The 20,262-nt window shown below is 40.7% G+C and overlaps 1 protein-coding gene across 4 annotated transcripts in view; it reads left to right on the top strand.

The window, feature by feature from the left end:
* The first annotated feature begins 3,352 nt into the window (after window positions 1-3,352).
* The window catches only part of BCAS3 (BCAS3 microtubule associated cell migration factor), a 361,152-nt gene continuing 344,242 nt past the window's right edge, over window positions 3,353-20,262 (top strand). For 3 of the 4 annotated variants that reach the window (XM_074160469.1, XM_074160470.1, XM_074160471.1), the window contains exons 1-5: window positions 3,364-3,434; window positions 6,272-6,326; window positions 7,610-7,685; window positions 9,528-9,634; window positions 18,748-18,829. In XM_074160469.1, the coding sequence (XP_074016570.1) occupies window positions 3,364-3,434; window positions 6,272-6,326; window positions 7,610-7,685; window positions 9,528-9,634; window positions 18,748-18,829 (391 nt within the window). Of the gene's footprint in view, window positions 3,435-6,271; window positions 6,327-7,609; window positions 7,686-9,527; window positions 9,635-18,747; window positions 18,830-20,262 lie in introns of all 4 variants that reach the window. The other variant, XM_074160472.1, reaches the window with a different exon arrangement.

Raw genomic sequence — 20,262 nt, 5'->3', positions numbered from 1 at the left:
GATGGGGGTGCCTTTTTTTTATTGTTATTTTTTTTTTTAATTTCAAGCTTAAGTTCTGTCGAGCGCATTCCTATTTATTTTTTTTTTTTTAGTCATTAAAAAAATCTCTCTCCCCTTCCTCACTGCGACTACGTGGCTTGTGAGACGAGACATCCCCCACACGGAGTTTTATTATTGAACTGATTTTGTCACTTTAGGCTGAATGTTTGGCAATAAATAACCTGCATTTTTTTATTTAATGGGGGGAGTCAAAGGCTGGTGTTTTATTCCAAGGGCCAGGGTGTGGCATTTATAGAATCCTAATTCTTTACTGCTGGAACAATAAAGCAGGGGTTGAAATCAGGCCTGCTCTATCTCTCTGTTACCATGGTTACAGAGATCCTGGGGGGGAATCCCACGCTCCCTGGAAATGTCTAATTCTCTTTCATGGGGCCTGTGAGGGCAGCGCCGTCACAGGAGATGAAATAACGCTCTGTCCAAATCGGATCCTTCCAGAATTTATTTCCTGCGTATAAGGGATGGAAATCACGGTCCCCAGCGAAGTTTTGGGGTAAGGATGCCGAAATGAATGTACCGTCCACGGAGAGGAGTGGAGAGGGGCCGCCAGCAGCCCTGCGTGCTTACCCAGTGATAACCCGGGCAACGAATTACGATACTAATTGTTTTCACTTTCACCTCATGACATTCAGCCTTTTAAAGGCGACTGGGCACAACTAAGATGCCGGCGTGACGCCTTGGTTGGATGAGCATCTGTGCTGCCTCTTAGCATGTAAGCGCGCAGAAGAAAAGAAGAGCAATTTTCCCGTTTTCTTCATTCTGTAGGGAAGCAAAAATTTAAACTTTGATCAAATTCTGCCGCGTGCAGGAAGGTGTGCCGGCTCCTCCCCCCTTCCCTCACAGGGGTTCTAGGCTTGGGCATCCTGCCCCTCTCTAGGGGAAAGATGGGAAGACCTTAGAGCCCCTTCCCCCTCCTCCTATGGCTCCCCTCCCTGATCCAGAGTCCCTCCCCAGCTTTCCCGGAGCCCCTTGAGGGACTGGAAGGGGCTCTAAGGTCTCCCCGGAGCCTTCTCTTCTCCAGGCTGAACCCCCCCAACTCTCTCAGCCCCCCCTCCCAGCAGAGGGGCTCCAGCCCTCCCAGCATCTCCGTGGCCTCCTCTGGCCCCGCTCCAACAGCTCCGTGTCCTTCTGATGTTGGTGGCCCCAGAGCTGGAGGCAGCACCCGGGGGGGGGGGGGGAAGGTCTCCCCAGAGCGGGCCCGAGGGGGACAGTCCATCCCTCCCCCGCCCCCGGGGATGCGGCCCAGGACGCGGCTGGGCCGGGTGATGTCCCGCGGTCCCTTCCCTCCCGCGCCGCTCCGTGACCGGCTGTGACGTTCTGCCTACGAAGGCGGTGAGGCAGAAACGCGTCACGTCGAGCACCCAGAGCGGCGCAGAACCCCCCCCGGTGCCCGAACCCCCAAACCCCGAGGGGAGCCCGATCCCCACCGGCGGCCATGCCCGCCCCTCCCTCGCCCCGCCCCGCCGTAGCCCCGCCCTTCTACGTCACCACGCACGGCCTCGCGGAAGGTAAACACTCCGCCGACGCCCCGCGTGACGCACCGCCCGGCGGCCCCGCCCCCGCCCACGTGCGCGGGACTGGCGCAGCCGCTCTCGCGAGACCGCGATGTAAACAAAGCAGCGGGAGGGGGAGCGGGGGGGGGGGGGGGGGGGGCGGCCGCCGCTGTTCGCCGCCTCAACCGAGCTTGGGGCGCAGCCGCCCTCCGCGCCCCGCCCACCGCTGGAGAGCCGGGCTGGGGATTGGCCGGCAGCGGGGAGCGGCCCGCCTTCGGAGGCGTCCGATTGGCTGGCCGCGCGCGGTGCGCTGTGTGTCATTCCCCGTGGGGGTCCCAAACACTGTCAGTGCGGCGCCGGGCGGGGGCGGCAGGTGAGGGGGCACGGGGCGGCCGCCGGAGGGGACGGGACCGGGAGCGCAGGGTCAGTGCTGTGGGGCGGGCCCGGGCTGTGGGGGAGCGCTGCGGCCGGCTCCGAGGGGGTGTGAGGCCGGGCAGGGGCCGGGGCGCTGAGGGAGGGCGGGCGGAGGCCTGAGGGAGCCGCCGGCCCGGGAGGGCGCGGGGCGGGCGGAGAGCGGCGTCCGGCGGGTCGAGGCGCTTCCCCCGGGCGGCCGCGGCCTGATCGGCGGTGGGGGGAGAGGCCGGCCGGGTTGGAGCGTTTCGCTGTGGGGTTGCTCAATAGCGGGCGATTGAGGTGCCCGGCGCTTCCCGGCCGCTTCCCGCCCGGGGCCGGCGGGGGGGCCCCGCTGTCGGAGCCCCTGAGGGGTGCGGGGCTCGGGGGCGGGCAGCGAGCACCGGCTGGCGCAGGTGTCTCCCGGCATAACATGAGGAGATTTGATTTTTTTTTTAATTTTTTTTTTTTTTTTTATCTCTTTTACGTGGTATTTTCTCTTTAGAGGTTGCTCGCCGTGTGTGTCAAACTTGAGTTGTTTTGCTGGACGTTTTGTTGTTAATTTGTGAGGGGCTGAGCGTTGGTTCTTGCCTCGCTTCGTGACATGGCCCCTACACAGGCTGCCCAAAGGTGAAATGATCCCGGTAATCGATAAACCCTTGGGGATTTGGCTTTTTCTCTCACTTTATGCCCCGGTTCTTGGTTTGGGGCAGAGGGGACAGATGGCGGACCCGAGAGGTGGCTGGGATCTGTGGTGCTCCTCAAGTGGTTTTCTGCCTTTAGGAATGTAGTGCTTCTCATGGAAGAACAGACGTGTGAAGAAAAACTTGAAGGCGACACAAAAAACTGACATAAAAAAAAAAAAAGGAGACTGTGTTCCGTCACGCTTTTTGTGTCAGCTTCAGTGTAACCCGTTACAGATTTTTCAAGAGTACAATGTGCTGCAATTGTGATTGTACGTGATTTCTATATAATTATTTTCAAAGACAACAGCTCGTTAGTAAATAATAGTCTTAAATTATGCTGTTGATAACTGTGTACCTGTACCTTGGTCTTTAATGCACAGTTTGAAGAAAATACTCCACTTTATCATGTAGGGGTTGGACTAGATGATCTCCAGCGGTCCCTTCCAACCCCATCTCGTTCTGTGATTCTCTAGGTTTGTTGTTCTTTTTTGCTTTCACATACATTGCAGGAGCTGTAGTGATTGGGGTACTGAAAACAGAAGTTTGTTTGTTTATGTTTTTTTAAGAGTCCTGCCATAGAGTCGTGGCGCCTCACAGGTTTGTATGAGTTAAAGTTTCCTTCTTCAAGGAAGTTGTATCATCCTGAAGAATACATCAGACACTAGTGCAATAAATAATCCTGATACAAATGATTATTGAAGAGAAATGTGTTTCTTGCAGGTAGCTGCACAGAAACGATGGCGACAGAATCTCCGCGCCGCCCTAGTCGATGTACTGGAGGAGTGGTGGTTCGCCCACAAGCTGTCACGTAAGCACCTTCTAGAAGAGTAGCCCTTATTTGAAATGTTCTTTTAATTTTCTTGTAGAAGAGGAACCTAGCCTGAGCTGTCTTTCGGAGCCAGCTGTGAGGGCTGATGTTGACAGTACGGTTTTGTTGTATTGAGTATTTTCCAATAAAATAAAGTAAACAGATGTTGCTTTCCTGTCTCCTAGGACTGTGCAGGTCAAACTGTCTCCCTAAATGGGACAGTTTTAGCTTAATATACAAAACCTTGAATGTGTATGTTTTAAAGGCTTAATGTTTGTGTTTTGTTTTTTTTTAAAGTGATGTTTTGTTGTTTGTTTACACAGTTGTGTTTGCTGTGCAAACACTACACCAGCTGTACATCGATGATTGCAAACTTCTTCCTTAGCCTAGAGGGAAAATGTGTAGCATGTTCCTTTCTTGCTGTCTTTTTAATAGACATATATTAATTAGGATATATTAACAGATACAAGCCTGTCATTAAATTCCTTCAATAAGTAGAATTGTAGATTCTAATTTCTTTTGCTTAAGAGAACAAAACCAAGAACAAAGGAAGAAGCTACCTCTCTCCAGTCAGAGCGTGCAAGAGGCCATTTTTTTGCTTGGGCATCCTTATTTTCGTTGTGTTCACGTGAAAATACCTTCGTGGCAAAAGAGCTTAACAAGACAGTCTAGAAGATTTATGGTCTCGTCTTTGTTAAAGGATTTCTGTAGCACTTTTCTTTTTTCCTGAGGATGTTACATTGCTGAATTGTTCCTGCAAAATGGCACTGAATTGAAGTGTTCACTTGTACTATCCTTTTCAGCAGCTGTTAGTTTGCCGCCAGAGGTTGCTGTGTGTTTCAACATCAAGATTCGCTTTATTTTTACCAGGGAGCACAAGAAACCTATTGTTGTAACACAAAAAGTTGTGTTAGAGGTTTGTCTTACAGCCATCTGATAAAATAGGCATTTTTTTTTTACCTTGCAGAATTTCTCAACAAATGCATTTCTATTTTTAATGACCCTTTCTTCAAAGTATGGTTAAAAACTTGATAACAGAAAACCACTGTAAGAATAAGATTACCTGTTCTTTTGTTTCATTAAATGTAGTGGCATGTTCTTAAGGTATATCTATTCACCTCAAAAATTTCAGTCTTTTTGATGAGAGTTTGTGTATGTTGAGCAGCCTGTGGCAGCGTTCTGCTGCTTGTGTTACACTCCTAGATTCTTACCACTGGAAGGTCTTGGGGGGTTTTTTGGTAAGTTCGGTTGTTTTGGTTGTTTTTAAGCACTTTAAAGATATCTTCTCAAAAGTTTTTCAACTTTAGGAGAGATTTAGAGTACATACACCAAATAAAGTATTTCCCAAACATCAGCTTTGTTTCAAGATGTACTTGGCGGGGAGGAAAATGTACTCATTTCATGAGCTGGAAAATAAAGACAGTATGACTCTTGCTGGTAGGCATTCACGTGAGAACTTCAAACACTGTGTTTAATACCTGTAGACAAGTATTATTGCTGGGTAATAAAGGGCTGTGAAGGTATACAAGGGCAGTTTTGGTGACCTACATAAATCAAAGAAGAATCAGCACTAGAAACCACAGCTCATTTGTGAGCCCTCACCTTAAAGCAATAAGACAAACTTCGATGCAGTAATCCTGGGCTTGCTGAACAAAATCTAGTTTTGTCATGAGATGGAATAAGCTTTCTAAAAGCTAAAACTTTATGGTTTAGATTTATCTCTGTTTTCAGAGAGGAGTCAACCCTTTAACCTGATCCAGGTGTTGTAGCAGTTGACTCAGAGTATCTTCTGTGTACAGGGCAGAGTACTTAAATACTAAGCACTCCAATTTCTAATAAAAGAATCTTATGAAGCACAATTTCAGAAAGCATGAAGAAAGCCCGTGTACTTTTGGACATTATAAGTCTAGATTTCCAGGATTACAGTTTTTCTTTGTTGCTGTTAGAAATCTTGAGTTAGCATAGGAAAAATGACTACCAATATAAAAATTGATTTGGGGGCTACCAAAGCTGTTACCTAAAAGGTTATTTCAGACTTTATGAAGGTAGTTCTTGTTGCCAGCATGTTGCAGTATTACTCATTACAGAAAGCCCAAACTCTCTGCGTAGTTTCACCACCGTCTGTCTGAGATGGTCACCCCACAGAGTCGGTTGCTCAGCAGTTACACAAGAGACTTGCCGCTCACGCAGGGATCAGCTAATAAAAGCATTAGTTTAAATCTGCCAGAATAAGTGCGTCTTCCACTATATACTTTTCTAAATCATTGCTGCTAATGAACTTCCAAGAAGGAATAAGCTTCCCAAGCTATAAAATCTTCTCTGAAAATACCCCCTTACTATCCTTAGATAGGGTTTATTTTTTTCCAATCTCCTCCCACCGAGCACCGCCACTTACTTCATCTTTATACGTTGTGCATGTGAGCTCTTAGCGTTTGCTTGCCCCGTGAGGAGAGCTGCAGCCCTTAGCTTAGGTCCTCATCCTCGTGATGCAATAGCCAAATCAAGTAGAAAAATACTGAGAAGTCACTTCCAAACGCCTGTTCTACTTGTCAGCAGCTCTGATGTGGAGAATGTGGTTTATTTCTTGACTGTTACTTTTTGTACTTTTCCCCCAAGCAATTATTTTATAAACAGGTATCACTTAGCTTTTTACAGACTTTAGGCCGTATTTACGTTATCAGAATGTTTGGTGGTATATTAAGTAACTGCATTGCATACGAAGTATTCTCCTTTGGGCTAAAGACTACGTGTTTTCTCTGCTGATATGTCTTATTTAATATATTCACAACTCTTTCTGAACTTCTGTGGTAGTTAAAAATTCTCCTTCTGTTTTCAAGGGAACAGTCGTATATGGAAAGCGTTGTTACCTTTCTTCAAGATGTTGTGCCACAGGTATGTGGAGGTCTTTAAAACTATTTTTTTTGGTGTACAAAGCAGTTTAAGTGTGTGTCAGGTGACCAAAATATTGAAAAACAAAAGCCAAAACATTTTTTTTTTTGGTTTTTTTTTGCATATGAATCTTGAGAGCAGGTTTTTGAAAGCATAGACTGCGTACCAGCTGAAGACTGGGCCTACAGATTTCCTCTGATAAGGAATAATTGAAATGAAAATTTTAGCTACATAGAAATTGAAGTATTCCTCTCACTGATACCGATTTGTGAAATGCATTTTGTACTCATGGTCAAAATTAAAAATACTCAAACTTTCATTTAAAGGATTGCTACATTCCACACACGCCTCCATTTTTTCCCCTCTGCAGTTAAAGGATACAATCTGTGTTTTATTTTACAAATCAGTTTGCCTTGGGAGCATGGAATGTGATTTGTTTTGAAAAGCAATACCCACACTTATTTTTTAAATCTGTATTTTTAGTTCATGTTTCTGGCAAGTATAAAGTGATTATACAAGCTCTTTTCATATTTAATTCAAAATACTGCAGAGTATTTTGTTATAATTCATTTGGAAGTGATGGTATTTCTACTGCAGCTCACGTTCCTACTACCACGGTTTCTCCCGAGAACTGTAAAACTTGCAGTTTGGAAGCACTACAAGTCTCCTTCGCAGTTTCTTTTTGTATCTCATCTTTTAGTGGAAGTCTGTAGAACACAGAACTGAAACAGGGATCTGTTCTACCAGAGTTACAGTTTATTCTCTTTTAAATGGCTATATTAAAGATGTCACAAATATAGCTCAAACATGTCAGTAAAGTAAACTATGTAGTAAAGGTCTCTTTCTTTCCTCAGTCCTGCTTACAAAGCTTTTAAGTGAATTAAAGAGAGTTTTAAAAGTAAAAATGCCTCACGTGAGAACCTCCAGCATTGCTTTCAGGCGTAGCGCACAGCTGCAAAAGCTGACAATCGGAGACATCGCTGTATTTTAGCTTGACTTTAGCTGTAAGTCACGGGGCATTTCTGACCTGCTCCAGAAGACTTACTGTGATGTCTTGTCATTTCTACATTAGTAAGTGATGTTGCACTTGTTGAGTTATATTTAGTGTGGTATATGTTGATCGTGGAACCATTAATTTTTGAAACAAAACCTCACATGAATACTGGGGACTATAAGATACATGTATCTCTGGTTTTCATTTTTAACTTGCATTCAACCTATCGCCTATAGAGGGAGAAAAAATGGTATTAAACTTTCTTATTTCAACCCTTTTCCTTTTCATCCAGGCCTACAGCGGTACCCCACCGGCAGAAGAAAAGGAGAAGATCATTTGGGTCAGATTTGAAAACGCAGATTTAAATGGTACGGCTTAATTTTCTCTCACTTATTTTTCTGATTTTTGGGGTCCATGTACAATAATTTCAGTCAGCTTTATCACTAAGCATTGTTGACTCAAAATTAAGTATTTTATTTCCCTGTTCTAGATAGGCTAAATTCGAAGTGAGTAACTGCATTTTTCTTCAGTATCTGCCAAATAGCAAAGTAGGCTTTGTGTCTTCAGCTCAAGGCAAACTAACTCTTGCTTAGGAAGAGGAGCAAAAAATAAATTCCATTTCTTTTCCTTAAGGTAGTTGAAAATGAAGCATACAACTGAATTTATTTCATCTGCAGTTTGATTTCAAAGCCAGATTGTCTAACTCTGAATCCAGTCCAAGTTCTAGATATATTTTCAGTGGAGTGATAGAATTCAGGGTAACCTAGAAAGGAAGAGCAGGAGATTCCATGGTGTCTTTCAGGGACACAATACAGCAAAGCCACAAAATATTCTTAAAATGTAATTTGTTTATCACTTCCAGTGTATCTTAATAAATCATCAGCAACGACTTAGTGCAGAAAACAGATTTCCAGCCTTTTTAAGAGAAAATAGTGATTGTTACAAGCTTTGTCTAAGACTATCAGGTAGATCCCCACTTAAGATCTGAGCTGTTTGTCTATCCTGGTTACCTTTTTTTTGAATTAGGAAGGTTGGGGACTGAATGAGAGATGCCGTTAGGTAGTTACTTCCTGAATTAAGTGGACATCTTGGAGTCACTTGTGGTGTGTGGTACATGTGTGCTTGTTGTAGCTGGGGAACTGACGGACCTGCTTTCTGGAGAACACTGGATTGAAGTCTTTCAGCAAATTGCTGTTTCTGGTCTGCCCTTCTATTTTCCTGTCTGGACCTCTAGAATGCTCATTCTGGTCTCAGATGAAGTAATAGCAACCATAGCCAGAGCTGTGATGGGGAATTTTCAGCCTTTCCAAGAGGTTAATAGGGAAGAGTATATGTTTTCCAGCTGTTGAAATGGCTCAGAGGCTGGCAGTTCATAAATTCATGGTTATTAGAACTAGAAAAGACCTACCAACCTGGACATGGCATTATGTCCAGCTTTAGGCTAGTTAAGGCTTGTTCGCTTGTGGGTTTGTTTTCCTTAAATATTTATTTTTAAAAAAATCTCAGGCATTCCCTCTTTAGGTTCTTTTCTACAGTATAACAAAACCTCTTTAGAATATTCTTCAGAATCCTTCATATTCTGTTTAAATTTAGTTTTATGCAGCTTAATGTGATGGGGCCTGCACACATCCTCTTTTACCATCCTAGATAGTTCCTCTCTTTCTTGGATGCTTCCATGCTTGCAGTGAGCTTTTGTTCATTCTGTCAAGAAAAGCTTAATATTTTTAATTATTATGTCCTGTAGCACTTTTCTTCCTGGGTTTTTTTTTTCTTTTGGTAAGGTTGATGTAAAAAGTAATTACATAGTATCTAGAAATAGTTTTGACGAATCCGTGCATTTGTAATTTTTGTATTTGTTAATGTTTATTTTATTGATCCTTTGCAAATTTTTCTCTATTTGAAAAGTTTGCCATCATGGAGAAAGAATTATAGAAGTTTTGGTGGTATTTATTGACAGCCCACATTGTAATCCAGGAATTTTTTCTCCATTATTTTAAGTTTGAATGCTTTCTGACCTCTCTGTGAAACTTTTAACAAATCTTTTATGTTTGCCTAAAATAATATTTCAATATTGTTCCAGCATAAAAATTTAAACCACTTTGCTTGCTTTTGGAAACATTCATTGAGAAAACACCATCTAATATAACTGACACCAGCCGTAGTTGATCCTAACCTGTTAATAATGGCTTTGCTATTTAAACCCAATTTAGATACATCACGGAATATGGAGTTTCATGAAATTCATAGCACCGGGAATGAACCCCCGTTACTGCTCATGATCGGGTACAGCGATGGAATGCAAGTCTGGAGCATACCTGTAAGTACTGAGGTCGCCAGAGGCTTTTTAGTTCGTAATGTTGTGTTATTACTTTATTATTTTACTTTAATTTTTCCTATTGAAATGGAAAGAGCCAACGTTTACCATCAATGTCATATGGTTTGTATGTAATACGCTTATCTTAAGATTAATACCGAGTGTAGATCAAACACTTGAATTCATATACCTTCAGATTTGAGGGCTTTTTACAAATGATTTCTGTTAAGTAAATTTTCGGAGTTGAATTGGGAGTGACGCATGACATTATGGAATAGTTTGTATCCCAGAAAGGACAGAAATCTTTTTAATCTACAGAAAGGAATAAGGGTGGAAAAATACAAAAAGAATTTGTTTGTCCCAGGAATGCCGCTATGACAGTATTAATTGTATTTTACATCACATGTTTGTCATGTACATGATTTGCAATTTTAATTTTATTAAAGTCTATGTGTGCATATGGGTTTCATTTCATCCTGTCATACACACACCCTGCAGTTTGTGTTTCAGAGTGGTTTATGAGCACATGGTCTTAATTTGGGGAATTTTCCCAAATTTCTTGAAACTACAGAATAAAGTTTAATACAGTAGGTCATAAAATTCTTAACTTAAGAAAAAAAAATTGCTCATAACACCTTGTCCTTCAAAATAATGTCGAGAAGTTGGGAGTTCTTTCTCTTTGTAAAATATATTGGGGTTTTTTTTAGAAGCGTGTATATTTTTTATTATAACTGTTTGGTTAGCCATGTAGGACATGTATTTATATACCAGTAGCTTAGCATTATAGAAAATAATGCTAATTTGTACACCAAAAGTTAGGTTAAATTGAGTTTCACTGGAGTGCGGGAGAGCTGGCTTTCCCTGTCTTGATTGCGTATTGTAGTCTGGAGATGAGGAAGAGGAAAAGATGCTGAGCTTTTGCATTTGAAGGAAGGTTTAGCAGAAACAGAGAAAGACCTAGTATACTTTACTAACTTTCAGTATTTAGGAACTTTTTACTAAAATTTAGGAACTTTTACCAAAATTTAGGAACATTTTAACCAAAATATAGGAAATTTTATCTGCTTGTATGTCCTGAGAAACTATGTCCAATTCTAATTTTCATGGCTTTATTTTTAATGGAGCAAACCAGATCTTTGGACTGTGGGTGTGTTTTGGATTTGGGTTTTTTTTTTTTAAAACGGACCTTACACTGGAATGACTTTGAATACTAAGAATGGGTTTATAGCATATAATTAGTTTTGCACACTATTTTGAAGACTAATCAGTTTTATATTCATGTACGAATGAGCTTATTAAAATGGTTCAGAAAGGCTTTGCTTTGTTCTGCGGAGTGTATTACAGAAAACAAACATTAGGTGTCAGTAAGACACTGAGCTACGAGAGGAGACACAACTGCAGCAGTGCCAGGAGTTGGAGCACAAGTTGATCAATTAGTTGAGATACTGTGAGTAGTCACATAGACTTAAGCCGAAGAATTTTTATAAAACAGCTTATTTGATCCTGCTGAAATGTTCTTAGGAAATGAACATGTGTTTTCTGAAAAATATATGGAAGTAGGTTGTTTTGGGACTTCTCCTGGCCACTCTGTGATAAGAAGAGCTTTGTGTTTAGCAGAGATTGTTGGGGTTTTTTCCCCTCTGTATGTGTGTGTGTAACATGCCCTTGCTCTGTGGTGAGGAGAGAGTTCTGTGCATCCCTCCTAAGTGACTTTCTGTGTCTGAATGAGAGAGTGTCTCGGGCAGAGCTATCTGTATCAATGCCCTCGAGAAATTCCAGGTGGGATGGGAACTTTACACCTATAAGGAAAGCAAGAATGAAAGAGGAGAGTCTCAGTTCTTAAAGGGTACATGAACAGATTAGCTTGGTGTAACCTGTTCTGCATTAACTGGCTGCATTTAAACTCTAACCCCATGGTACTCTACAGTAAACATGAGATAATTTGATGGAGATTACTAACGAATGACGAGTTAAACTACTTTGTTTATTGGGGTTTATGTGGAGTAAGTGTGCTCACTAGTGCCGTCAGGCAGGTAGGGCAAGGTAGCTTATCCCTTATCCGTGTCTCCTAGTGGAAAAGAGGGGGTTTCTTTGGGTTTGTGGGTGGGTTTGTGTCTCTTTTTTTCTTTCTTCTTTCTTTCTTTTTTCATTCCTGTCTTGTGTCTGAATTAGCCACAAGTCAGGCCACAGAATACCTGATGTTACCTTATTTTTTTAGTAGGACAATACAGCCAGGTTGCCTTTTTTTCCCCAGCATATTTCACTCCTATATATCACTCACGCATATTTCCTAGATTTTGATAGTTTAATATTTTGGACAAAATAAGAAAAATGAAATTGCAGAACAGTTTCTCTTAGTGTTCCTTTTTTGCAGAGCTATTTTTAAAGGGGGGAGGGGGAAGTCCAAGTGAAGTGGAAAAAATGCCAAATGTGGAAATATTTTACCGTCCATCTTCAGAACGTTAACTGTAGAAATATTGCATTGCTTTGTCAGCCCTTCATGTGTATATTCTGTGCAATTCTGAGACCGTACCCAGAGAGGTACAGCTTCAAGCTGTGCAATTTGCATGTCTCAGTATAATGTCAGTGTTGGAACGGTTCCTTTGTTAGTAAGAAGGTTTTGGAGAGTTTCTCAGATTGATAGTCTTTAACATCAATTTTCAATATCTTTTCAGAGCAGGATTTGTATATCCAATGAATTTGAAGGTAACATAACCTGTTCTTTTTCCACATTGTTTTTCCTCGATGTCATTTTTTTTGCCTATTTAGGCTGAGGAAAATAAAATCTGACAGTTATGTGACTGACTTAAATATTTAGAGTTTATTTGGCACCACTCTTTTGTGTCCTTTGGCATTACACAAACCTTCCTTGATCTTGCTGAGTATTTAGCTTGTAATTAAGCAACATTATTCCAGTTAAGAAAAAAAAGGGATCTCTCTAGTTTAAAAACCTTTCAATCTGCAAAAGCACCAATTTGACGTTTATGTGAAAATCTCCTCAGTAAGGCTATTATCTGTGGCATTGTGCTTTTTATTCATACAATCGAACCTCTATTCAGCACTTAATAAAGTAATGTGTTGCAGGCAGCGGGGTTTGTGTCTGAGTGATTATGAAGTGTTTATGACAGCTTCTAAGCTGACACTCTCCGTAATGGTGTTACATTGACTTCTAAACACCTTCCCAGTCGGCCTCCAGGAGTGTGTGTCTCTCTGCAGTCTGAGTGGTTTCCCATTAACATCTCCTTGGAGTAAGATCTTTGACTAGAGAAGTGTTACTTGCAAATGGAAGATACCATTAGGGCTGCTTCAAAGGGCTGAGATGCTGTTGGGGCGGCCGGGTGCTGGGGGGACGCCGGGGTTTTGAAGTGCGGGGTCTAAATCTGTATTGCATAAGAAGCGGAAGGTGTCCATCCAAATGACTTTGCTTTGATCTTTGTTTGGAATTGAGGGTGGGAAGGTTAAAAGTGTTCTTAAAATACGCCTCGCTAAGTGGGGAGAAATCTGGGAATGTACAAAAGTATGACTAGGAGTTCCTATTTGATAATTGTGCAGTGGAGTTTTGTGTTTTATTTGGAATTTGTTTTTCCCTTGCTCCCAGTTTCATGTTTCAAATACAGTTGGAATTGGTTTCTGCCTCATGCGGTTTCCAAGTATCTGTTCTGGATGTTCCTGTTCAGGGAAATGCATGTTGGCTGGTTTTGTGGCAGATATTTTTTTTTTTTTTTCATTGTACGCTGGAAGCTTCAGAATAAGAAAAATCATCTTAATTTAATGGCTCATATTACAATTAAAAAAGAACGATTGAGCTTGAGTTGAGTAAAGTAGGAACTACCAAAGAGGCCTTTTAATAACAAGCACCGCTATATATTTAGTGAAAAATACTTAAAGGCTGTGATACAAACACGGCTGGGATGTGTCAGCCCGTATGGTGGGTGACTTCCGTGTGGAGACCTCTGGAATGCAGAGGACTCATTGGACAAGGATGGCCTCATGCACTGCCATTTCTCCACGGCCAGACCTTACATTTCTTTAAATGCTGCTGTCAATAACACTATGATTTTTTTAGGTTGTTAAGACTGCAGTTGTACAGCAGATGGGGTGCGTGTGGATGTATAGATGGATGTATACGGCAAGTCCAACATGCCAGTTCCATTTTGTTTTCTGAAATGTTCATCAAAAGCTTTTTCTGCTGGGGTTTCAATGTGGTCACCTTAGTTCCTTTGTCATTTTTCTCCTTCTAGAGCTGGGAAAAGGACTAGTCACTTATCACGTAGTAAACTGTAATCCTTCCTCTGTCAGACCTCCTCCTGGTGGAGGGTACCAGGTAGAGGGCACCGCTGTTAAGGCTTGTACTAGCCACTCAGAAGATGAGTGTGTGATCTGACCTAGTAACCCTCAGAAGTGTCTAAGGACTTTACAAAACATCTATGCAAATCATTTTCTGAGGCTTTGGTTTTTCACACTGCAGATGCCTGCAGCGTGTAAGAAATTTTGGGGTTTTATACTCATTAAGTGACTGCAGAACTGTTCGAAGGTTTTGGTTTTATTTATTCCTATCAGACCCTCCACCAGTTGGAAAAAAAACAACCCCCAACTAAAATTCCAAATCTAAATTCTTATAATCTCTAGGTAATTACAGAGATTTGTTTTGAATGAAAAAGCGGACTGTTTGAATTTCTAAACCAAAGTGATAAAATTTGTCCTTTTACTTGCAGTCTTTTCTTACTCTCCCAATAGTGAGATGACTGGTAGTAGTCTTTAGCCCAATAGGATTATATCAAACAGTATTTTGTGGCGCTGTCAGTTGCTTATTGTCATGTTATATCGTGATATCTTTATCATATTTAAAACATGTATCAGAATATTAAAAAACCTCCTCCTGATATCTTCCCTGTGCTTTGTGGCAGTTTTTTAATATACAAGTAGTTTCCTTTTATATAGATGGATAGTAGTTTAAGTGTTGGGTTTTGGACTCATTTTTGTTTTAGTTTGGTGTACGTTTGACTTTTTTTTTTTTTTTTTTTTCACCATGTGAAAACCATTTTCTATGGTTGGAAACTATTAGTTATCCTTAGTGTGAACAAAACTTCCTTTGTTCTGTTTTCTTATGGGTGCAAACTGGTATGCTCCGAACAATAAAGCTCTGTCATCAAAAATTAACCAGTGCTCCAGATTTCTGGTCTGTCATCTTTTAAGCAGTAGCTCAAGACGTCTAAGTGGAGGAGAGGGAGTTCTTCTTCCTCTTCCAGGCTGTCATTATGGGAAGAGAGTGATGAGGACTTCACTGGGGGCTGGGGTTTGAATCGGTGTGTTCTTCGCTTGCCGCCGTCCATGTAGGTCTGGGCTTTGTGGTCTGATACCAGGTGCTGGGAAAACCGAAACGTTCTATCAGACCAGCCTGGAGCCGTCATTTTGGATTCACTCTTTCACAGAATGAGTACCTGGAGCTGCTTTTATAGCTTAATATTCAATTCTTGAAACCTGTTTGGAAATATTCTTGGCTTTCGGAATGGGAAAGAAAAACTTTTAAGAGCTTTGAAAGCTGCCACAGGGACTCGCTACTTGGCTGGATCAAATCCAAAATGGCAGCCACAGCCTAGTTTCTTCACAGGTGCTTTTTGAAGAATTTAAAGCTCTGTTTTCAGTTCGTGAAGTCTATTTATATTTTGTCTATGCTTATGAGACTGTGTAGCTCAAGGGACTGGTAATGGGATGTGGAGCCTTTTGCCATAGATGTGCCAGCCCACATCTCACCCAAACTGGCAGTGACAAAGTTGTTCGCCATTTAGCGATGGGGCTGGGCTTACGTTAAATGTAGCTCCTTGTCCCACTTCAGTTCCTGGTGGAATAAGTGTCCCATTCACAGCAAAGATTGGCCGTCTGTCTTGGCTGTCTCAGGAGTGAGATAAGGCCTGACCTGGCAGGAAGATCGAGCAATATAATCTCTCTACCCTAAAGATGGTGCTTTCAGTCAAAATTGATACGTGTGGCCTCAGCAATAGCAATAAAGTTTCATGTTTTATATAGATAAATGAAGGGCAAACCACAGTTAATTCAGAAGTTTATAAGACTGCAAATAGCAGGAGCTTCTACTGGTGGTAGCATTTAAAGAAGTTAATTATAAGTCAAAGAAAATCTTGAACTCTGAAGCCCTAATGCATTTTTCAATGCCAAACAAACCAGAGGAACAGCCAGGCTCTTACTAATTCAGGGCGTACAACAAGGTCCAATGTCTTCTGTGTTTTCCTCTTTCTGTAGAACAGATAAGGACACAGAACTTTAAAACAATCCTTTAGGAAAACTGTTATTTTATGGAGCTATGGTAGGTTAAGTATTGGTGTTTTGATTTGATCCATGTTGTAGCATCACGTCCAGCTTTTTTGTAAACTTTTGTGTGCTTTTTACAGAATTTGGCTTTTTCTTTACAAATAAGGTGCCAGTGGTTGGGTGGTATCTTGTATTTTCATTACAAAATCTACAGTGGGGGGGTGTATGTTAGCATTTTCACCTCCTGCTAAGTCCATGAGGTGTACAGATGGCTGAAGTTATCTGAACATTTACTAGCCTTTTTCCTTGGTTTTAAAGTTTCCCCTTTCCTGGGGAAAAAAAAATCCTACACGGACTAAGAGGAAAGGACGGTATTAAACATCACAGTAGTCTCAAAACAGGAGCTACCTACCTTTAATAATCTCATCTTTGTCACCATCTGATCCTGTGGCCTTGGTTCGTCCTTTTAACCTTTCTTCCTGTAATTTCCCCTCTAGTATAAAAAGATAAAATAGTTCTCTTTCAAGTAATGAATATTAATTATTAAAAAGTAAAAGCATTATATGCATGGAAAGAGCTGGGCTGGGATTTTCACGTTAGGTGCTGAAGTACAAATAAACTTCATTTGTATTTGTACATTCTCGGCTTTTCTTTGAAAATCTCAACTTGGAGCTCCACCAGGTCTTGGCATCACAGGCTGAATAAACACGCTCGCTGGAGTTCAATATATTTAGGAGCAGAAACTGAGTTAAGAAGGTTTGGCCTTCTCAGTGTATCTTACTTTTGGGACTAGAACTTTATTTGAAGTAGATTGGAGTTAGAGCTGATGTGTTGGCATAGTTAAAAGTAGGAGGAGGTGACGGAATTGGGTTGGATTATTTTATGTGAATCACTTCTTCCGTACTTCTGTTATGCTGGTTCTTTTCCCTCTTGTTTTCATTCATAGCCATTGATGTGCATACACATGGGAAACAGCATTTTCATGATTTGGGGGAAAAAATCCTTAATTGCCAATAATAATATTTCCAAAACCTTATATTTTATTTCTTCTTCATTTCCTCCTTTCCCGTTTCATAGAGCTGGTGTGTTCTGATGGATAGAAAACGTGCTGCTGTCTTCATCTCTTTTCATCTCTTTATTAACTCTGTCTCTTTAATTTTTCTCATTTTCTGCTGAGCTGCTACTTTTTTTTCTAAGCTGTCTTTTCTGGATGCAGATGTCATCTATGTGCTTTATATTTTTTTTTTTTTCCCCCCCACAATGTCTTACAAACTCATGATCTGTTAAAAAAAATCAGCAAACCTTTACTGAGTTGATTTCTGATCATCATTCTTCTGTTCCGTATGGAATCTGGTCAGGAAGCTCTTGGGAGCAGAGGCCTCTTGCTTTCCCAGAGGGAGAACTGAACTTGCTTTGCAAAAGCTGGAGCACCACAGGGTTGTACGTTGTTCGGATGATGGAAGAGGAGAATCCGCTATGTCTGGAACATCTGCCTAATAAAATAAAAGCAGGGTGGACTAAGGATTTAATTCTCCTATTGATTACAGTTTTAAAACCGTTGTGTCCGTCAGGAGTAATTCTGATCGTATCATGGACAGTCGTGTTGATTCATGCCGATGTGGCACTGCTGGCTGCCTGCAAAACTGAAGTGGCTAAGGATGGTATTTCCCCAAATTTGTGTAGTTACTACAGCGTTATTCCAGATGGAATACAGTAGTTTGCTCCATTCTGTGTTTACTGTTTACAGAATGACGGGCTGGCCATGTAGTAAATAATGTTTTCTTAGGAAAGGTTTGTGCTTCAGCGGGGCAGGTTTCATTCTGCCCAATTTATCTAAAGCAATGAAAATACCGAGGCTCGGCGTTCAGGCTGGAAGTAAGCTGAGAGTCTGCAGTTCTATACTTGTGATTTGTTGGTTAAACAGTAGTAGTATTTTAACTTTTTGAGCGTGTGATCTGAAGTGCAGAAAGAAATGGGAACAACTATAAAATGTCATTTCAAAAAGCTCACTTGGTTTTACAGTTTATTGATTCATAAGAACTTTGTTCCAAACTGTATTCACTTCTGATATGGTAAACTACTTGTTTGGCAAAACTTGATGCCAGCACTTTGGCTACATTCTTAGTCTCATTACATCTGTTTTAAGTTGTTGGTTATTTGGAAATGAGCTTCAGAATGTTTGCCATTTTCCTGAAGTTTGACATTCCATATCGGATCCATTACCAGCCGTTCTGAAAATGCATTCTGACTGACCAGTTACAGGAAGTCTGGAAATTCTTCTTAACTGCTTCTGGTTTAATCTTTTCAAGATTGCCATAAGTGACAAACTTAATTAGTTTGACTCCCTATTTTTAAGCATAATTTTCACACCTGGAGAATATGGAACGTACCAATATATCAGATTCTCTACTTTTTTAGCACTGGTGTTTGCCACTCTCCATCACTGGTTAGTTAGCATTTTTCTTTGAAACACGTGCTGTGTAGAATAAATGCTCATGTTTCAGATTCCTTGAATTTTTGTTAATTTAGTCAGACAGTCAACTTACAAGTCTTGTTTCTTATAAAACACGTATAGCCATTAATAGTAGATAGTGCTAGTATCTCATTCACGCTAAGGCACGCGTTTTTATACACAGGCCATCTTTATTGCTATAATTTATGTTATTCAAGACTTATAAGATACTCTTATTTAGCAAAATTGCGTATGGTTGGTTGGAAAGGCAACATCTTACCAACTTACTTTCTTACCTACCTTTTGTACAATGTCTGTCTTACCTACTAAATATCTATTTTTTTATAAGTACATACTTTTTTTTACATTGTGTGGTCATAATCCATATGTTTTGCAGATCAGTGGTGAAGCTCAGGAACTCTTTTCTGTCCGCCATGGTCCAGTTCGAGCTGCACGGATTTTACCAGCTCCACAAATCAGTAAGTATATATTTATATCATTCATAATTAAGCGTAACTTTTTTTACAGATTATTGCTATAACAGGATATGTAGATTTTTCTATCAATTTTAAACTGTCACCTTCAGAATAGCTTTCTACAAGTATTATTTCCTTCTTTTTTCCTCCTACTCTGTAACCCAGTGCTTTTTCCAGTTTCATCTTCACGTTTTAGCTTTCATGCTGCTTCCTTTGTAGTTTAGAGGATTTCTAGGTTTATCTGTGCCCAAAGATCAGCCCAGGGATGCGAATGATTCTATTTGGAAACATTTATTATCAATATTTTATTGTTGTAAAATAATACTGAAATTACTTTTGTATAGCAAGGCAGTGGCTGATGGAAGTAGATCTAGAAATTATTAACATTTATTAAAAGCTCCTGTTAAAGTACATTGTAGCGTCTATTCATAACGTGATGCCCTCCTACACTCCTAAACTCTTTACAAGAAGGACAGTATGTCTTTTTTTTCTCTTACCCATTAGGAGCTGAAACTGAAACATTGTGAGATAATGCAAGAAGTAGTTGATCTCAGTAACACAGTTTGTACAAAGACAAAATGTCCTTCTCTGATTATTTAAATAATGTTATTTATGAAGAAAATAAGTATTTTCTGAACTGGGAAATGATCTAAATAGTCTACTAGTACATTAAGTTTAGCAATTGCAGCTTTTTATGAGGTTTTTAAAAAAGGCTGCGTTCCTACTCCAGGAAAAGTAACGAGACAATGGAATTTGGTTTTGGGGTGGTTTTAGCTTCTAATTTGTTTCCGTTCCGCTTATTTTATGTAAACTTTATTCAAACAGCTTGACCTTTTTAGTAGTTGAACTTTTATCATGGTCCCTCGAGTGCCGATAGGCACCTCCTCTCTTCTACTGCTTAAATCCTGTTTTATCAAGTTCGGAGACAAGCTGCTTACTTTGTTAAACAGGATTGTTTGAGAAATTCTGAGTTAACCCCCTGGAAGAGCTTGTTGCGAAATTTAAGGAACAAAGTGTAAACAAGCAAATCCGTTTAAAAAAAGTGACACTGTTCAAACTAAACATGGAATCTGATTGTAGACTTCTTAAAAGCCTAAGATCTGTTGGTGTCCTGGCTCACTTTTGGTTCCAGCAACGTTTTGCTTATCCGCTCTCCCTGTAACTTCAGCTGGGCAAGGGATTCTGTACAGCTGCTACTACCAGTTCTGGTTTAAATTGATTGCCATGTTTTACTTCAGGGATGAAAAGAGTGTACCAAAAGGTTTTTTGGGATTCTGCTGGATTACAAATTGTACTAGTATATTATGAAATAAATACTGAACTAAAAAAATACAGTCTCAACCCTAATTGTTTAAATTTCAATTACAAAAATAGTAAATTATAATACTTTTGAGTGTTTAAAAAAAAAAATGAAGAAAGTTAAAGGTTTAATGGAC

This window comes from Numenius arquata, chromosome 18 (assembly GCF_964106895.1).
Source record: "Numenius arquata chromosome 18, bNumArq3.hap1.1, whole genome shotgun sequence".
Lineage (NCBI taxonomy): Eukaryota > Metazoa > Chordata > Aves > Charadriiformes > Scolopacidae > Numenius > Numenius arquata.
Note: the sequence above shows the minus strand (reverse complement) of the source record. Positions and strands in the feature narration are given on the sequence as shown.